General features: G+C 33.5%; 3 protein-coding genes across 3 annotated transcripts; 2 read left to right on the forward strand and 1 right to left on the reverse strand.

Annotated features, from left to right (window-relative positions):
* The first annotated feature begins 4,312 nt into the window (after positions 1-4,312).
* LOC124822447 (1-aminocyclopropane-1-carboxylate oxidase 1-like) lies at positions 4,313-5,915 on the forward strand. Its single transcript, XM_088113833.1, has 3 exons — positions 4,313-4,663; positions 4,747-4,970; positions 5,173-5,915. The coding sequence occupies exons 1-3, from the start codon at positions 4,562-4,564 to the stop codon at positions 5,756-5,758; spliced, it is 912 nt and encodes a 303-aa protein (XP_087969959.1). The 5' UTR covers positions 4,313-4,561; the 3' UTR covers positions 5,759-5,915.
* A 588-nt stretch (positions 5,916-6,503) lies between these two features.
* LOC124822451 (tetraspanin-2-like) lies at positions 6,504-9,011 on the forward strand. Its single transcript, XM_047294456.2, has 3 exons — positions 6,504-7,167; positions 8,321-8,653; positions 8,776-9,011. The coding sequence occupies exons 1-2, from the start codon at positions 6,670-6,672 to the stop codon at positions 8,630-8,632; spliced, it is 810 nt and encodes a 269-aa protein (XP_047150412.1). The 5' UTR covers positions 6,504-6,669; the 3' UTR covers positions 8,633-8,653; positions 8,776-9,011.
* A 257-nt stretch (positions 9,012-9,268) lies between these two features.
* LOC124822450 (S-adenosyl-L-methionine-dependent methyltransferases superfamily protein) lies at positions 9,269-12,814 on the reverse strand. The gene is given in 9 exon segments (XM_047294455.2): positions 9,269-9,543; positions 9,546-9,615; positions 10,180-10,300; positions 10,560-10,645; positions 10,894-10,980; positions 11,207-11,287; positions 11,371-11,518; positions 12,112-12,179; positions 12,445-12,814. Coding segments are annotated over 9 exon segments (960 nt in total). The 5' UTR covers positions 12,712-12,814; the 3' UTR covers positions 9,269-9,511.
* Positions 12,815-13,149: the final 335 nt, after the last annotated feature.

Raw genomic sequence — 13,149 nt, forward strand, 5'->3', positions numbered from 1 at the left:
ACTCATCATTTAGTTTTGCCCATTGGAATTACATCAGCTGATTCTACAGTCTCCGAAGAGTGCAATGTAAGAAAAACTACTTCTAGTAATTGAATTAACGATTTTTAAGTTGAAAAATAACTTCAGATTTAACAACTAAATCAAGAAACTATATATGTAACAATAATATAACACAATTTGAAGACCGACATTCTTCAATGATAAGTAAAACGCATAAATATTCGACTGGACCAATATTTTCTTTTGTCGTATGCGTCATTTAATGTTGTCCATTAAATTGGCATCTGTTATTTCTGCAATATCTTCAAAAAACGCAGAAATGTGAAACTGGACCATTCTTTTGTCGCATTCTTATTTTGTCCATTGTTAGCTATATTTTATCTATTGCAGTTTTACAGATTTTTATCGTCGTGTTATAAGTGTGTTTGTTATGACTAATCTTTCTTAGAAGTAGAACATAATAAAGAAACAGAAAACGAAATTGTCCATTTTTTCGGACATCTCGTATATACTCTAACTGTATTGGTCCCATTCACTGGTACAGCAACATATACACATGAAAACACAGTGATAATTTTGCACCAAAGAACCAGCCACCAGAAGAAAGAGATTCATGGGTCTCAAATTGTTCTGTGATGAACTAGTTGCCACAGGCTTAAGCATTGTGATCACTACAAAAAACTTGTACAATTTCTTATCATGTTTTCTTCTATGAAGAACTTGAAAATCACATAAGAACCACAACATGATCCGGTGGAAACATAAATGCTGTCACGTTAATTCTTGAAGGGTTTACATCCTTGTGTCAATGTCATTTTAAAGTGTCTAAAATTTTTTCTACTTATTAGGTCACTCATGACGTATCAATATTTGCTGAATATAGATTTTTAAGTTTTCAAAATCATTATTTACATATTTCAATTCTTCACTGCTACAAAAACAGCGTTCAAAGTATAACCACTTAATAGCCAACTTTAAAAATGATCGGTGACAATTTTATAAATAAATACAATTATTAGATGTAGTTTAGAATTATAATTCGTCGTAAAAATATATAAATCGTCGAATGCCTCAGCGTTAGACGTCAAAAGGTTAGTGAATTCAATAAAAATTTGAGCGTTAGATTGAAAATTCATTCACTTTATCTTAGTGCGGAGACCCTCTTCTATGCTCAAATTTTTATCGAATGAAGTTTGACGACCATCACATGTAATCTTTATTTCATTTAATACAAATGCATGTTAATTAGCTACTTTAGGTATGATTTTCGTTTTATTTTCACCGATTATTTTCATGTTCTTGTCCTTTATACGCTCATTCTTCTTTCTCTCTTATTGGTGGCAACACTTTATTCAGATGAATCTACCTTTTAAGGTTAGTTTTCGTTTTGAAGAATTTATTTGTTGAACTTGTTTGTTGTTTGATTGAACTTGTTTGTTGTTTGTTATTGTTATTTGTTGTTGATTCTATATTACCGTTCATAGTTCTGTTTTTCAGGTCTCTTAGAGTTTTAAAAAAGGATTACAATTAATTAACATTGTATATTGACAAAATTCAACATTAAATTAACATGGAATTTTTTAAATTCAACAGTCATATTCGATGTTATAGATTGTTTTTGTACCAATAACTTCCTCGTTCTAATCCTTAGCCTGTTGTTGTTTGTTCCTCTTATCAACCATTGCTTTTAACAGCATAAGGGATTTTCAAGTTCTCAAATAACCTCTTACTGTTCTTCAAGACCATGCTTATTCCTTGTCTTGTACGACACCTGGTCTTTCATCTTTTGTTTTTCTTTTTTGAAATTCACCACCATTTTTTTCAAAAGCTTCTTTGGTCCAACATGAATGTATGAAAAAAAATAATCAACAATCTGCAAAACAGGTCCCAATACAGCTCGTCCAATTTCTGTTTGCAGGTCCAGAAATTTTGGGCTCTAACTATAAAACTGTCATAAGGCTCTTTTTCTACACTTTTGTTGAGCTCTGCACTCTCATGATTCCTAAGCACTCATATGTTACAAACAAAAAGTTTAAAATATCCTCTTTGTTGCACCAAGCTACATCTGTTGCAACTGCCACAGACATAACTGCTGCACTCCTTAGGAGGAAGAAAAGAAAAAGAAAATACAATTAGAATGCATATCTTATGTTTTGTAAAATTCATCCTAGAAAATTTGTTTTAATAAAATTATTCTAGAAAACATCTCATATTTTCTATAACAATTATTTTAAAAACCTTGTTTTAAACTTTTTTTCTTAAAATTATAAAATTTTATTCTATAGTAATATATATATATATATATTGGGAGGGAGATAATTTTACTTGTAATACATTTTTGCATGAGACTTTAAAAAATTATGACGTGTTTCTTTTCCTTCTTTTGTGGGATAATCTATATCTGGTCATAAAAAAAAGTACAATAAAGTACCTTAAACCATAAAACAAGCTCATTTGATAATGTTAATTAATATAAGCTGAAACTTATGATAAACATTATAGATAACTATGAATCATAAAAGGTAAGATTTCTTCTTAAGATAGAAAAGCACGTTGTTGAATAGTTAGTTACGGTGCAGAAATCCATCCTATTTTCGTTGACAAGATAGAATTAGACATTAATATATTAATTGCTCTGCATGAATCACCATATACTGTGATTTTATTCTAGTTTATGCATTATTCATTTTTTATACCTTTTCTTAAAGTTTACAATTTGTGTACGTGGAAGTAAATGAAACAATTTTGAAGGAACATGCATGCAGGATATGAAAGACTATTGGATTCATTGTCTTTTAAGATAACAATAATTAAAATAAATTAGTGTCTTTATGCATAAATCATATTTTTAAAATATTATACCTCAAGCTTAAAGATATAAATCATATTTTAAAACTACTGAGTCTTATTAAAAGTATTTAAATTTCAAGCTCGAGTCAAAATCTTTTTTCACTCATCGTTTGGTTGAGCTGAAATGTTATCTACGATATTTAGATGTTAAAATAAATGATTATTTGATATAAATCATATTTTAAAACTACTGAGTCTTATTAAAAGTATTTAAATTTCAAGCTCGAGTCAAAATCTTTTTTCACTCATCGTTTGGTTGAGCTGAAATGTTATCTACGATATTTAGATGTTAAAATAAATGATTATTTGATATAAATCATATTTTAAAACTACTGAGTCTTATTAAAAGTATTTAAATTTCAAGCTCGAGTCAAAATCTTTTTTCACTCATCGTTTGGTTGAGCTGAAATGTTATCTACGATATTTAGATGTTAAAATAAATGATTATTTGATAATATTAACAATAAATATACAATAAATATAATTAACTACCTAAATATTTATTTATAGATTTTAGAATATATTTTTGATTAATACTAACCTAATTACAATCCAAATGTTAATAATCTAACTTATCATTAATATAACTATTTTTAATGTTAATATCATACTATACGAATCACATTTATACTTATTTTATATTTTTATCGAGTTTAAAAATACAGTAGCATTGTTAAAATTATTTGTGAAATGGTTTAAACGGAAAGAAAATAATTAAATAATCATAACTTAAAACTTAAATTAAAAAGTCATGATAAAAAAATGGAATAACTGAGACGTGTTAGTTAAAATTATGAACAAAATTATGGTCTAAACATTATAAAAAAAAATTGTGATTTATTGTATTACTAGACAACACCTTAAAAACAAATATGATCTTAGAAAGAAAAAAAAAAATCCACAACACACATGTAATCCACTTTTGAAAAATCATCACCTAAATTTAAAATCATACTTACTTAACTTCAAATCATAATTCTTGTCGACCAAATAAAATAATGTCTTGATTTGAATGTTGACTCATAAAAGACATGGGACTAAAAAAAAGTATTGAAAGCATCAAATTGAGTTAGTTTTATATGAGCAATAATATTTTTACAGCTCTACTAAAATAAAATAATCATTAAACAATTTTATTTTAATAATATAATAATATATATTAAAATTTTAATTTAAAAATAGAAAAATATAATTAAAATATCAATGTAATGAATGGTCTGGTGATTGTTTTGTTTTAATAAATTGTGAAATATTCATTATTTTTTTATTATAGGTAATATAATCCAAAACCGCCCACTGGTTTAATAACTCCATCCACAGCTATTCATTCCCTCTCTGCAAGCTTTTTTCTTTGGCATTGCCCATGGTTTCTTTCAAGCAAACTCAGACCCACTTGAAGTTGAAAATAATTTTGTTGAACAAGAAGCATCATTGAACTTGCTTTACAAGGAAAAATCTCATTGTTCATCAAAATCAAAGAATAAAAAATGCTTAGGATCACATGATAATGGAGAAATGAGCTTCCACTGTTCCCATTCTCAAGCCACTATGTGCAATCATTTTCAGTCTATGCTTAGCACATACTTGTCAAACTATCTAACTAGGAAAAAATCCGTTCACTGCCAACTTTCTCTTACAATATACCTTTTGGAAGCCTATATATTTTCCCAGTCTGTGATGTATCTTCTGCAAACAAACACTTACCACAAAGATGGCTATTCCTGTTATAGATTTCAGCACTCTCAATGGAGACAAAAGGGGTGAAACCATGGCACTTTTGCATGAAGCTTGTCAGAAATGGGGTTGCTTTATGGTAAAGAGAATTATATATGTGTTGCTTCTTCCTTCAACCACCTCTTTTCCTTTTTCTCCTTTTCATTAATTGTACATTTGCAGATTGAGAACCATGAACTAGACAAGAAGCTAATGGAAAAGGTGAAGCAGCTAATTAATATTCACTATGAGGAGAACCTGAAAGAGAACTTCTACCAGTCTGAGATAGCAAAGAGCTTGGACAAAAAGCAGAACACTTCTGATATAGATTGGGAAAGTGCCTTTTTCATCTGGCACCGTCCCATTTCCAACATCAGGAACATCCCAAACCTCTCTGAGGAGCTTTGGTGAGTTGATTCAACATCTTGGTAGTTTTTCATAATTATAATCAATAAATAGAAAAATATGTTAGAAAGTATATCAGAAAGTGTGTTGACAGTGTTTCTTTCTAACAAGTCACAACCTTTCTGTCAACATACACAGAATCTTCAAGATGACATGCACATAATCTGATAACTATGGTATTAACAATTGTTCATGTAAGTGCAGCCAAACGATGGATCAGTATATTGATGAACTCCTTAAGCTGGCAGAGAAGTTGTCTGAGCTTATGAGTGAAAATCTTGGTTTGGAGAAAAACTACATTAAGGAGGCCTTTTCTGGAAGGAATGGACCTGCCATGGGAACAAAAGTGGCCAAGTACCCTCAATGTCCACAGCCTCAACTGGTCAGAGGACTTAGAGAGCACACAGATGCTGGTGGGATCATTCTATTGCTCCAAGATGATCAAGTCCCTGGTCTAGAATTCTTCAAAGATGGCAAATGGGTGGAGATTCCTCCCTCCAAAAACAATGCCATTTTTGTCAACACGGGTGACCAAGTGGAAGTGTTGAGCAATGGCTTGTATAAAAGTGTTGTGCACAGAGTCATGCCTGACAGAAATGGAAGCAGACTTTCCATCGCCAGCTTCTATAATCCAGTTGCTGAAGCCATTATTTCTCCATCTAGCAAACTTTTATATCCAAGTAATTATCGTTATGGAGACTACTTAGAGCTTTATGGCAAGACCAAGTTCGGTGAAAAGGGTCCTAGATTTGAATCCATCAAGAATATGATCAACGGTCATTACAAATAAAAGAGCTCACAAATACCCTTCTTTCTGTCTAAATTTACAACTCGTCTTCTTCCAAAAAGTAGCCAAGAAAAGAAAATGTAATGGGGGGACACGTCTCATTTTTCCTTTTTACATGTTTCATGAATAATAACACAAAAAGCAGAGGTTTTTTCTTTAATTCCCGAGGGGGTTAAATTGTAAACCATTTTTATCTGTTTATATGCATCCTTTTCTGTTATTTTAATAGCTTTCATTGTCGTTTGTGAATAGTTGTTCACTTTAGAAGAATCTTATATCCTTTTTCTCAATGAAAAAGTTAATACAGTTGTGGAAGAATACGAAATAAAAGAAAAAGTGAACTTTTAAGCTGTGACAATACAAAGGCATAGGAGATTTCTGCATATCTATGTCCAATTCTGTGTCCTCTTCTGCTTTGGTTATTTTTTAACATTTCCCATCCTTTAGCCAAAGAAGCGTGCACAATGTACAAATAGATCCTTCTCAACATTAATTCATTGATCCAACCACCAATAAAAACATTAACAAGCAAAAGATACAGTTTTTCTTTAACATATCTATTCTCTAATTTTACTACAACGAACGTTCTAATCCAGAACTTGCAACAGAATTCAGTGAAAAAGTTTAAATGAAATAAACTTCAAAATCTCATCCACATACTTCAGAACTCAAAGCATATTTATAAGAATACTTACATAGATTCAGATTAATATTACTCACAGAAGTTTTTACATCAAATTCTAAAAATTTAAACTTGTAATGTGAGGTGTGAATAGGCCACCTTTGACACACAAGCCATCTTCATATATTTGCTCCTCAACTTCACTTGACACACTCCACCTGTCAAGTTTAGTTTACAAAAACACATTTTTTCGAAGTAGAAGAAGAGTATTTAAGATCCCATTTGTATTCCCATGGGAGTAAGCAACAACATCACTGCGGTGGTGAACTTCATAGCCCTGTTGGCCTCAATACCCATAATAGGTGCAGGAGTATGGCTGGCCTCCAAACCAGACAACGAGTGCATCCACAACTTCCGCTGGCACGTCCTCGTCCTTGGCCTCCTCGTACTCCTCGTCTCTCTAGCTGGCTTTGTCGGAGCTTACTGGAACAAGCAGGGCCTCTTGGCCTTTTACCTTTGTTGCATGGCCATCCTCATCGCTCTTCTCCTTTTCATCCTCCTCTTTTCTTTCATCGTTACTAGACCCGATGGAACCTACTATGTCCCCGGAAGAGGCTTCAAGGAGTCCATGCTTGATGGTTTCTCCCCCTGGCTAAGGAACCATCTCACTGCCTCTCGTAGTTGGAACAAGATTACGACTTGTTTGGCTGATTCCGATGTCTGCATTAGGCTCACGCAGGACTACATATCTGCTGATCAGTTCTTCAACTCTCATATCTCTCCTTTACAGGTTACTCACATATCTCATCACACACTTATTCACTTTGTTAACCATGTTATAGTTAAGCGAGCCAATATGTTGACTTTGTTAGTTATTAGAATTTTGCTGAACTTTATTGCATGTTCAAGAACACTCCAATTGCTGATCTTTATTAAATTAATGTAACGATTTACACGAGTAAGCTTTGGACTTCATGGCATTCAAGTTGCTAATTAGAACTTTTTAGAATCTGAATAATTAAGAATAAGACTTCTTGTTAGGTGATATGAGATTCTTAGGGATCAGTAACATGATTTCCTTCAAGTTCCTTCCCTTTGGAGTGGCTTAGTTGTGAAGTTTCTGTGTAGCATAAGAGGAGTTGGGAAAGAAGAGTCTCCGTGATGTTCGAAGTGGGTGGGACCTGGTTTTCTATCTTATTCCTGCAACTTGGCCTACCATATATGACATGGATGGTTTGCTGTTTAAATTAGAGGGTAGCAGGGCCTTCAATTCTGATACTGTGACCTACCTGCAGATAACAATTGTCCACCTAAATCTGATCACTTACAACTTTACTCAACTGTATCTTGAGTCAGCATGACTTCAAAATGCATATATAATTAGTATAAAACTTTACATTCCATCCACATGGACTAGAATGGGAAGAATGATTTTGCCCCTATAAAGGTATATATGCCAGCTGAAAAAGCTACCAAACATCACTGACTTGTAGAAAAATGGAGAAAAATCGGAGCAGAATAACTTAATCCGCCAACAATATTTCAGCTCATTTGTTTGCTTTTTTCCACGTCATGCTAATGCCTGGTTATGGTTACCAGCTTTTGGGCTGTACATCACGACACGGGGTTGTTTTCTTTATGATAAAATATGTTTTAGGTCTATCAATTTTTAGTCAAAATTGGACTTCATTCTTTGTGTTAAAAATGATGGCTTCAGTGTTAAAATTTTGATTGGTACAAAAGATCTTTGTCCCTTTTCCTGAAACTTAATGAAATTCACATATTATCGTTTTCAAAGTACAAAGACTAAGACAAGTTTGAATCAAATTTTGAGAGACATGAAACATATTATATACTTTTCTTTGTATTTGGTATTATATTCCTGTCTCTTGTTTTTTCTTTGAAAATAAAAGTCATGTTAATCAGCTACTGACGTATTACAGTCAGGATGCTGTAAACCTCCAAGTGCTTGCGGATACAATTATGTGAACCCCATACTGTGGATAAATCCTGTGAATCCAATGGTGGACTCGGATTGCTACTTGTGGACTAATGAGCAGAGTCAACTCTGCTACAACTGCAATGCATGCAAGGCAGGTCTTCTGGGGAATCTCAGAGAAGAGTGGAGAAAAGCAAATATCATTTTGATGGTGGCAGTTGTTGTCCTCATCTGGGTCTATCTCATTGCATGCAGTGCCTTCAAAAATGCACAAACAGAAGACCTTTTCCGTCGCTACAAAAGGGGTTGGGTTTGATCTTTGTTTCTTCCATTCAAGGTTTTTTGAAGTTGCTATCCTTCCCTCTTTTTATTATAATTTTTAATTGATCTTCATAATTTCTTATTCCTGTAAGTAGCTTTTTCACTAATGTGTATATTCCTTGCTGGTTTTCTCTTTAGGACTATGAAAAGTAATGAGAAGTGATAAAAGGAGAATTCTTCCAACATTAAAGTAGTCAGAAATGGAATCCTGATTCACGCTTTCCTGGGTATATAGTAATTCTTATATGTCAAATTGTCCATGACTTGTTGTATATGCATTTTGAAATAATCTTAGATGTTGGTGGTATCTGAAATCTTGACAAGCATACCGCTTTAGCTGTATTTTAAATGTGTAATCAAATTATTTGAAGTAATTATAGTTTAACCAATAATCTTGATTCTTGAAATTGAATCTTAAATATAAAATTCTGTTAAACACTGAAAGAGAATTTTATCAGTCATAATGATCCTATTTGACTCCTCCGGTGAAACGTATTTGTGATCTCTACCAAAGCAAAAATTTAAATGTTGATCAAGCAAAAAGGAAAAGGCAACCGACACCACTCGCCATAAAGAAAAGTGCTTTTGAATTTTAATGTTTTGCAGATCTCCCATGAACCGAAAGGTAATCTTCCCAAAGTAACAATATTTTATGAATGATTGTAGAGTAAAACAAACAGAGCTAGGAATTCAGTTTGTGTCCAATGCTGGTGGCAACACTCACCAACACCAATATATTAACTGGAGTTTTGTATGCATTTCTATGAGGGCAATGCTATAACAAAAATTGCATGCAATATGATGATAAGAATGAATTTCTCCCACTACATTCACTGCTTGATAAGTGATAATAAGTAAAATAGTAAATATATTGCTACGAACTCTCATTTCGTATTTCTCTCAAGCCGTAGAGAGCTTCCTGGAGTACACAATGTACATAGGATCTGAGCGTCCAGGATTAGGAGATATATCCACAGCCTACACAAAAAAGCAAACGGCATTAAACCTTGAAGTATTGACCTCAGCAGTAACATTGCCATATTATATGAAACATTACAGACACTAACCATAATTATTTTATGACCCTGGTAGAATTTATAACTTCTCGTTTATAGATGCAGATGAGCAATAGTGAAAGAAAGTGCCCTTCAGCATTAAATGAAACAGACTATAGTATGTTAATAAACTGATATTTGGCGAGATGTTTGGTTAAAGAGAGAAAAATGTCTTTAGAAAAATGTCAAACACGGATGGACTCTGCAAGATTAATCACAAGAAAACTAGTTTTGTTGCAGGCTGAGTAATGATTCAGATAAATTACAGGAAGTGCTGCGAGTCTGAAAGATAAAGAGCGAAATATGCAACAAAAGGAGGAAGAAGTTAGATATATTAGAAAGGAATTTAAAGATTAGTGCTACTACAAACTTGCCCCATAAAATGTGCCCTCCTAGAACTAAATGGGAAAAATAATTGTGAGAGTGTAGATAGCTGAGTGTCTTTCACTTGAGTATGGAAAGAAAATATCAATTATGGAATTACCACCTGAGGAGGTTCAAATCCTCCAGCATAATGGAAATATGATCCAACAATCATAACATGATCAGCATCCCCAGTTGATGTCCATATAGAAATGGCCTTTGTCCAGAAGCATCGGTTTGAAAAGCTAAAATCATCAATGAAGTTATCATGAGTTGAATAGGACATGCCAGTACAAGATCAATAACAGATGAAACGTCATCTATAAGAAGGGTCCAAAAAATTTCAGAGTACAGATTATATAGTTTAGTTCAGATGATTAAATATCCCTGACTCTGATTTTATACGAAAGTGCTTTGTGGTAGGTAATTCCTCCACTGGTTGAAAAGATTATCAGATTTTATAAAACTGGTGGGTAATTCCAAAATGATTGAAAAGATTATCACCTCATTATGGCTAGTCCACCTGGCTTGAGAACCCTGGACATCTCCTTGAAAACATCAAGTGGCTTTGTAAGGTAATCAACACTGACCTGAAGAGCATATTCAATTCTTAAGGTTTCTTTCAACCAAATGCTAAAAACTTAAGAGTGTAATAAATGATTCCTAAGCTTTAATCAACAAGAATAGAAAGCTTATTACAAAATATTGAAAGAAAAACAAAATTTAAACAAAATTGCTGACAAATGGGCAACACAAATGTGTGATATGAGCAAATAACATGCTCCGCTTGAAATAATTTCAAACATCAAAGTTAAGTTATATGGAAATATATCTTTACCACATTAGTGATGATGTCGAAAGAGTTATCCTCAAATGGAAGTTTGGGGTTCACATTTAAGTCTTGCACGGCATACTCTGTGAGAACCTACAACATCAACAACTTCAATTAATATGTCCCGGTTTCTCTGTCAAAATTAAAATGTTGAGAATCTTGAGGTATAGCTATGTCACTATTTTTTATTTGAATTCACGCAATTGGACTGCACGAGTATATGGAAAAATAACCCAAGAGTCACCTTAAGAATGCCAAATTGAGTTTCAGTTCCAAAATTAAAAATCAATGATCAACACATAACACAGTATTATCTTACCGGGTTCCTATTTAGCTCTTCTTCATTCATGCCTAATCCCACCACTCGTTCTTGCTTGTATCCTGGTGGAAAATGGCTGACCTAATGCAAAGTGGAGATTTATGACAATATGTATATGCAACGCAACATCAGAGAGACCAGAGTTATAGTACTAAAACTCTTACCCAACTGCTACACATATCCAAGATGCTTACTCCAGGAGTGTTGCTAGGTGGGAAAACTTTGGAGTAATATTTAGTCAAAGCAGCAATTGCAGGGTCATCAATGTGTGTCACAAATCGAGGTGCTTCATAGAATAAGGAATCTGGAGTCCTGAGAGGAAATTTTCATGATATACACAAAAGATTAACAAAAAGAAAAGAAGGATTAAGAAATATTTGAGGCCACTGGTGGCTTACAAACAGCAAAGAATCAGCAATTCAAGATAGCAGATAATAATGACATTAGAAACAAAAGGTGCAAGTCAAAAGACGCAAAACAGAAATTTCAACACAATAACATCCATCATACAATCACTTTCTATTCCGGGTCATTTCTTGCCGTTTGTCTCTTAGTTTTCCATCATATAACATATCAGTTATCAAATTTGTCTCTTTCTCTCTCTTTCCTTTCATATGATCACACCCTTCCTTCCACCTTAAAATGGGGTGTATATAATATAACTCAATAAATTATTTTGAGGAAAGAAGCTTTAAAGATGACCCACATACCAACATATGGCATGATCCAGTATTGCTACGGTTAAATAATCCATAAGGCACAAGAAATTCTATAGTTGTAAAACTGGCCGAAAATCCTTATACTTTACACAAACAAATATGGAACACAATGCAGAAAGAAAAATGATTACTTTAAGTAGAAAGCATGTAATAATGGTTCTTGAAGCAACTAGTGGAGAAATTTACTCATCAAAGCGCTGGAAATCCTCATCCTTAAAGGGAAACTGCTCGGGCCATTCGTAGTTCTTCAGTAACTGTAAAATGGAAAGATAGCACAATGAATGAGAGAAACAAACACAACCTAATCTGCAACCAATTTCAAACAACAAGTGGTACACAATAGTTGAGCAGTGGAAAACATATCGAAACCACATGCAATGAATCAACAGATAAAAAACTGAGCAACGCTGACTAAATTGCTTGAGTAATTTGCTCAAACAGTACAGCTTCATTATTCGGCTATGAGCATGCACAGATGATCAAACATGCAATTAGGGGCAAGATTTATGAGATGATGACCTCATCCACAGAGGAACCACCGGTTATCTTGGCGGAGGCCATGAAGGACTTGCTTCCCATGGCACCAGCCATGGTCATAAAGTGAGAGAAGAAGGAAACTCCAAGGCCCAAAACCATGCGACGAGGACCCTTAACTTTCCAATTCAGCTTCTTTGTAGGTGGTCTTGAAAGAGTAGTGGCAAAGGTTGAAGGGTAACAAACACAGACAGAACCCAACACCGGCAATGGCAATGGCAATGACAACCTTAGTCCAACAACATTTGCCATCTTGGAACCAAATTCTCCACTGTCACCGCTCGATTATCCTCAGACATCCTTCATCTCACCACCACACACAAAACCTCTTACATAATTCAACACGTGGCTGCCTGCAACCCCACTACCATCCCTGTAAATTTTCCATCAAAATTTTAAATTTCCTAAGCCTTATCAACAATAAAAAAATAAAGTAACTCACGACTTGTAGACCATTTTGAGAATCTTTCAGAAATTACTGCATATTTGACTTGAGCTAAGTGGGCCACTTCATAAACAAAATCATTAAAAAAAAACAGTTCACACAATGTTGTCAACACCATCTAGAAATTACAGACAAATAAAATAAATAAAAAACGTTACATTATTGCTTGAAAAACTTGAGAGCAATTTAGTATGCAAACCACACACTTTCATTTTTGTACAATTACTGAGAAACAACTCGCCAAT

The sequence above is a fragment of the Vigna umbellata genome, chromosome 4 (assembly GCF_029865625.1).
Source record: "Vigna umbellata cultivar VRB3 chromosome 4, Vumbellata_1.0, whole genome shotgun sequence".
NCBI lineage: Eukaryota > Viridiplantae > Streptophyta > Magnoliopsida > Fabales > Fabaceae > Vigna > Vigna umbellata.

Excerpts from the sequence above, each read along its gene's own strand:
- LOC124822451 (XM_047294456.2), top strand. The coding sequence starts at position 6,670 with ATGGGAGTAAGCAACAACATCACTGCGGTGGTGAACTTCATAGCCCTG. Across the intron at positions 7,168-8,320 it reads CTCATATCTCTCCTTTACAG|TCAGGATGCTGTAAACCTCC; the intron begins GTTACTCACATA and ends GACGTATTACAG.
- LOC124822447 (XM_088113833.1), top strand. The coding sequence starts at position 4,562 with ATGGCTATTCCTGTTATAGATTTCAGCACTCTCAATGGAGACAAAAGG. Across the intron at positions 4,664-4,746 it reads AGAAATGGGGTTGCTTTATG|ATTGAGAACCATGAACTAGA; the intron begins GTAAAGAGAATT and ends GTACATTTGCAG. Across the intron at positions 4,971-5,172 it reads AACCTCTCTGAGGAGCTTTG|CCAAACGATGGATCAGTATA; the intron begins GTGAGTTGATTC and ends ATGTAAGTGCAG.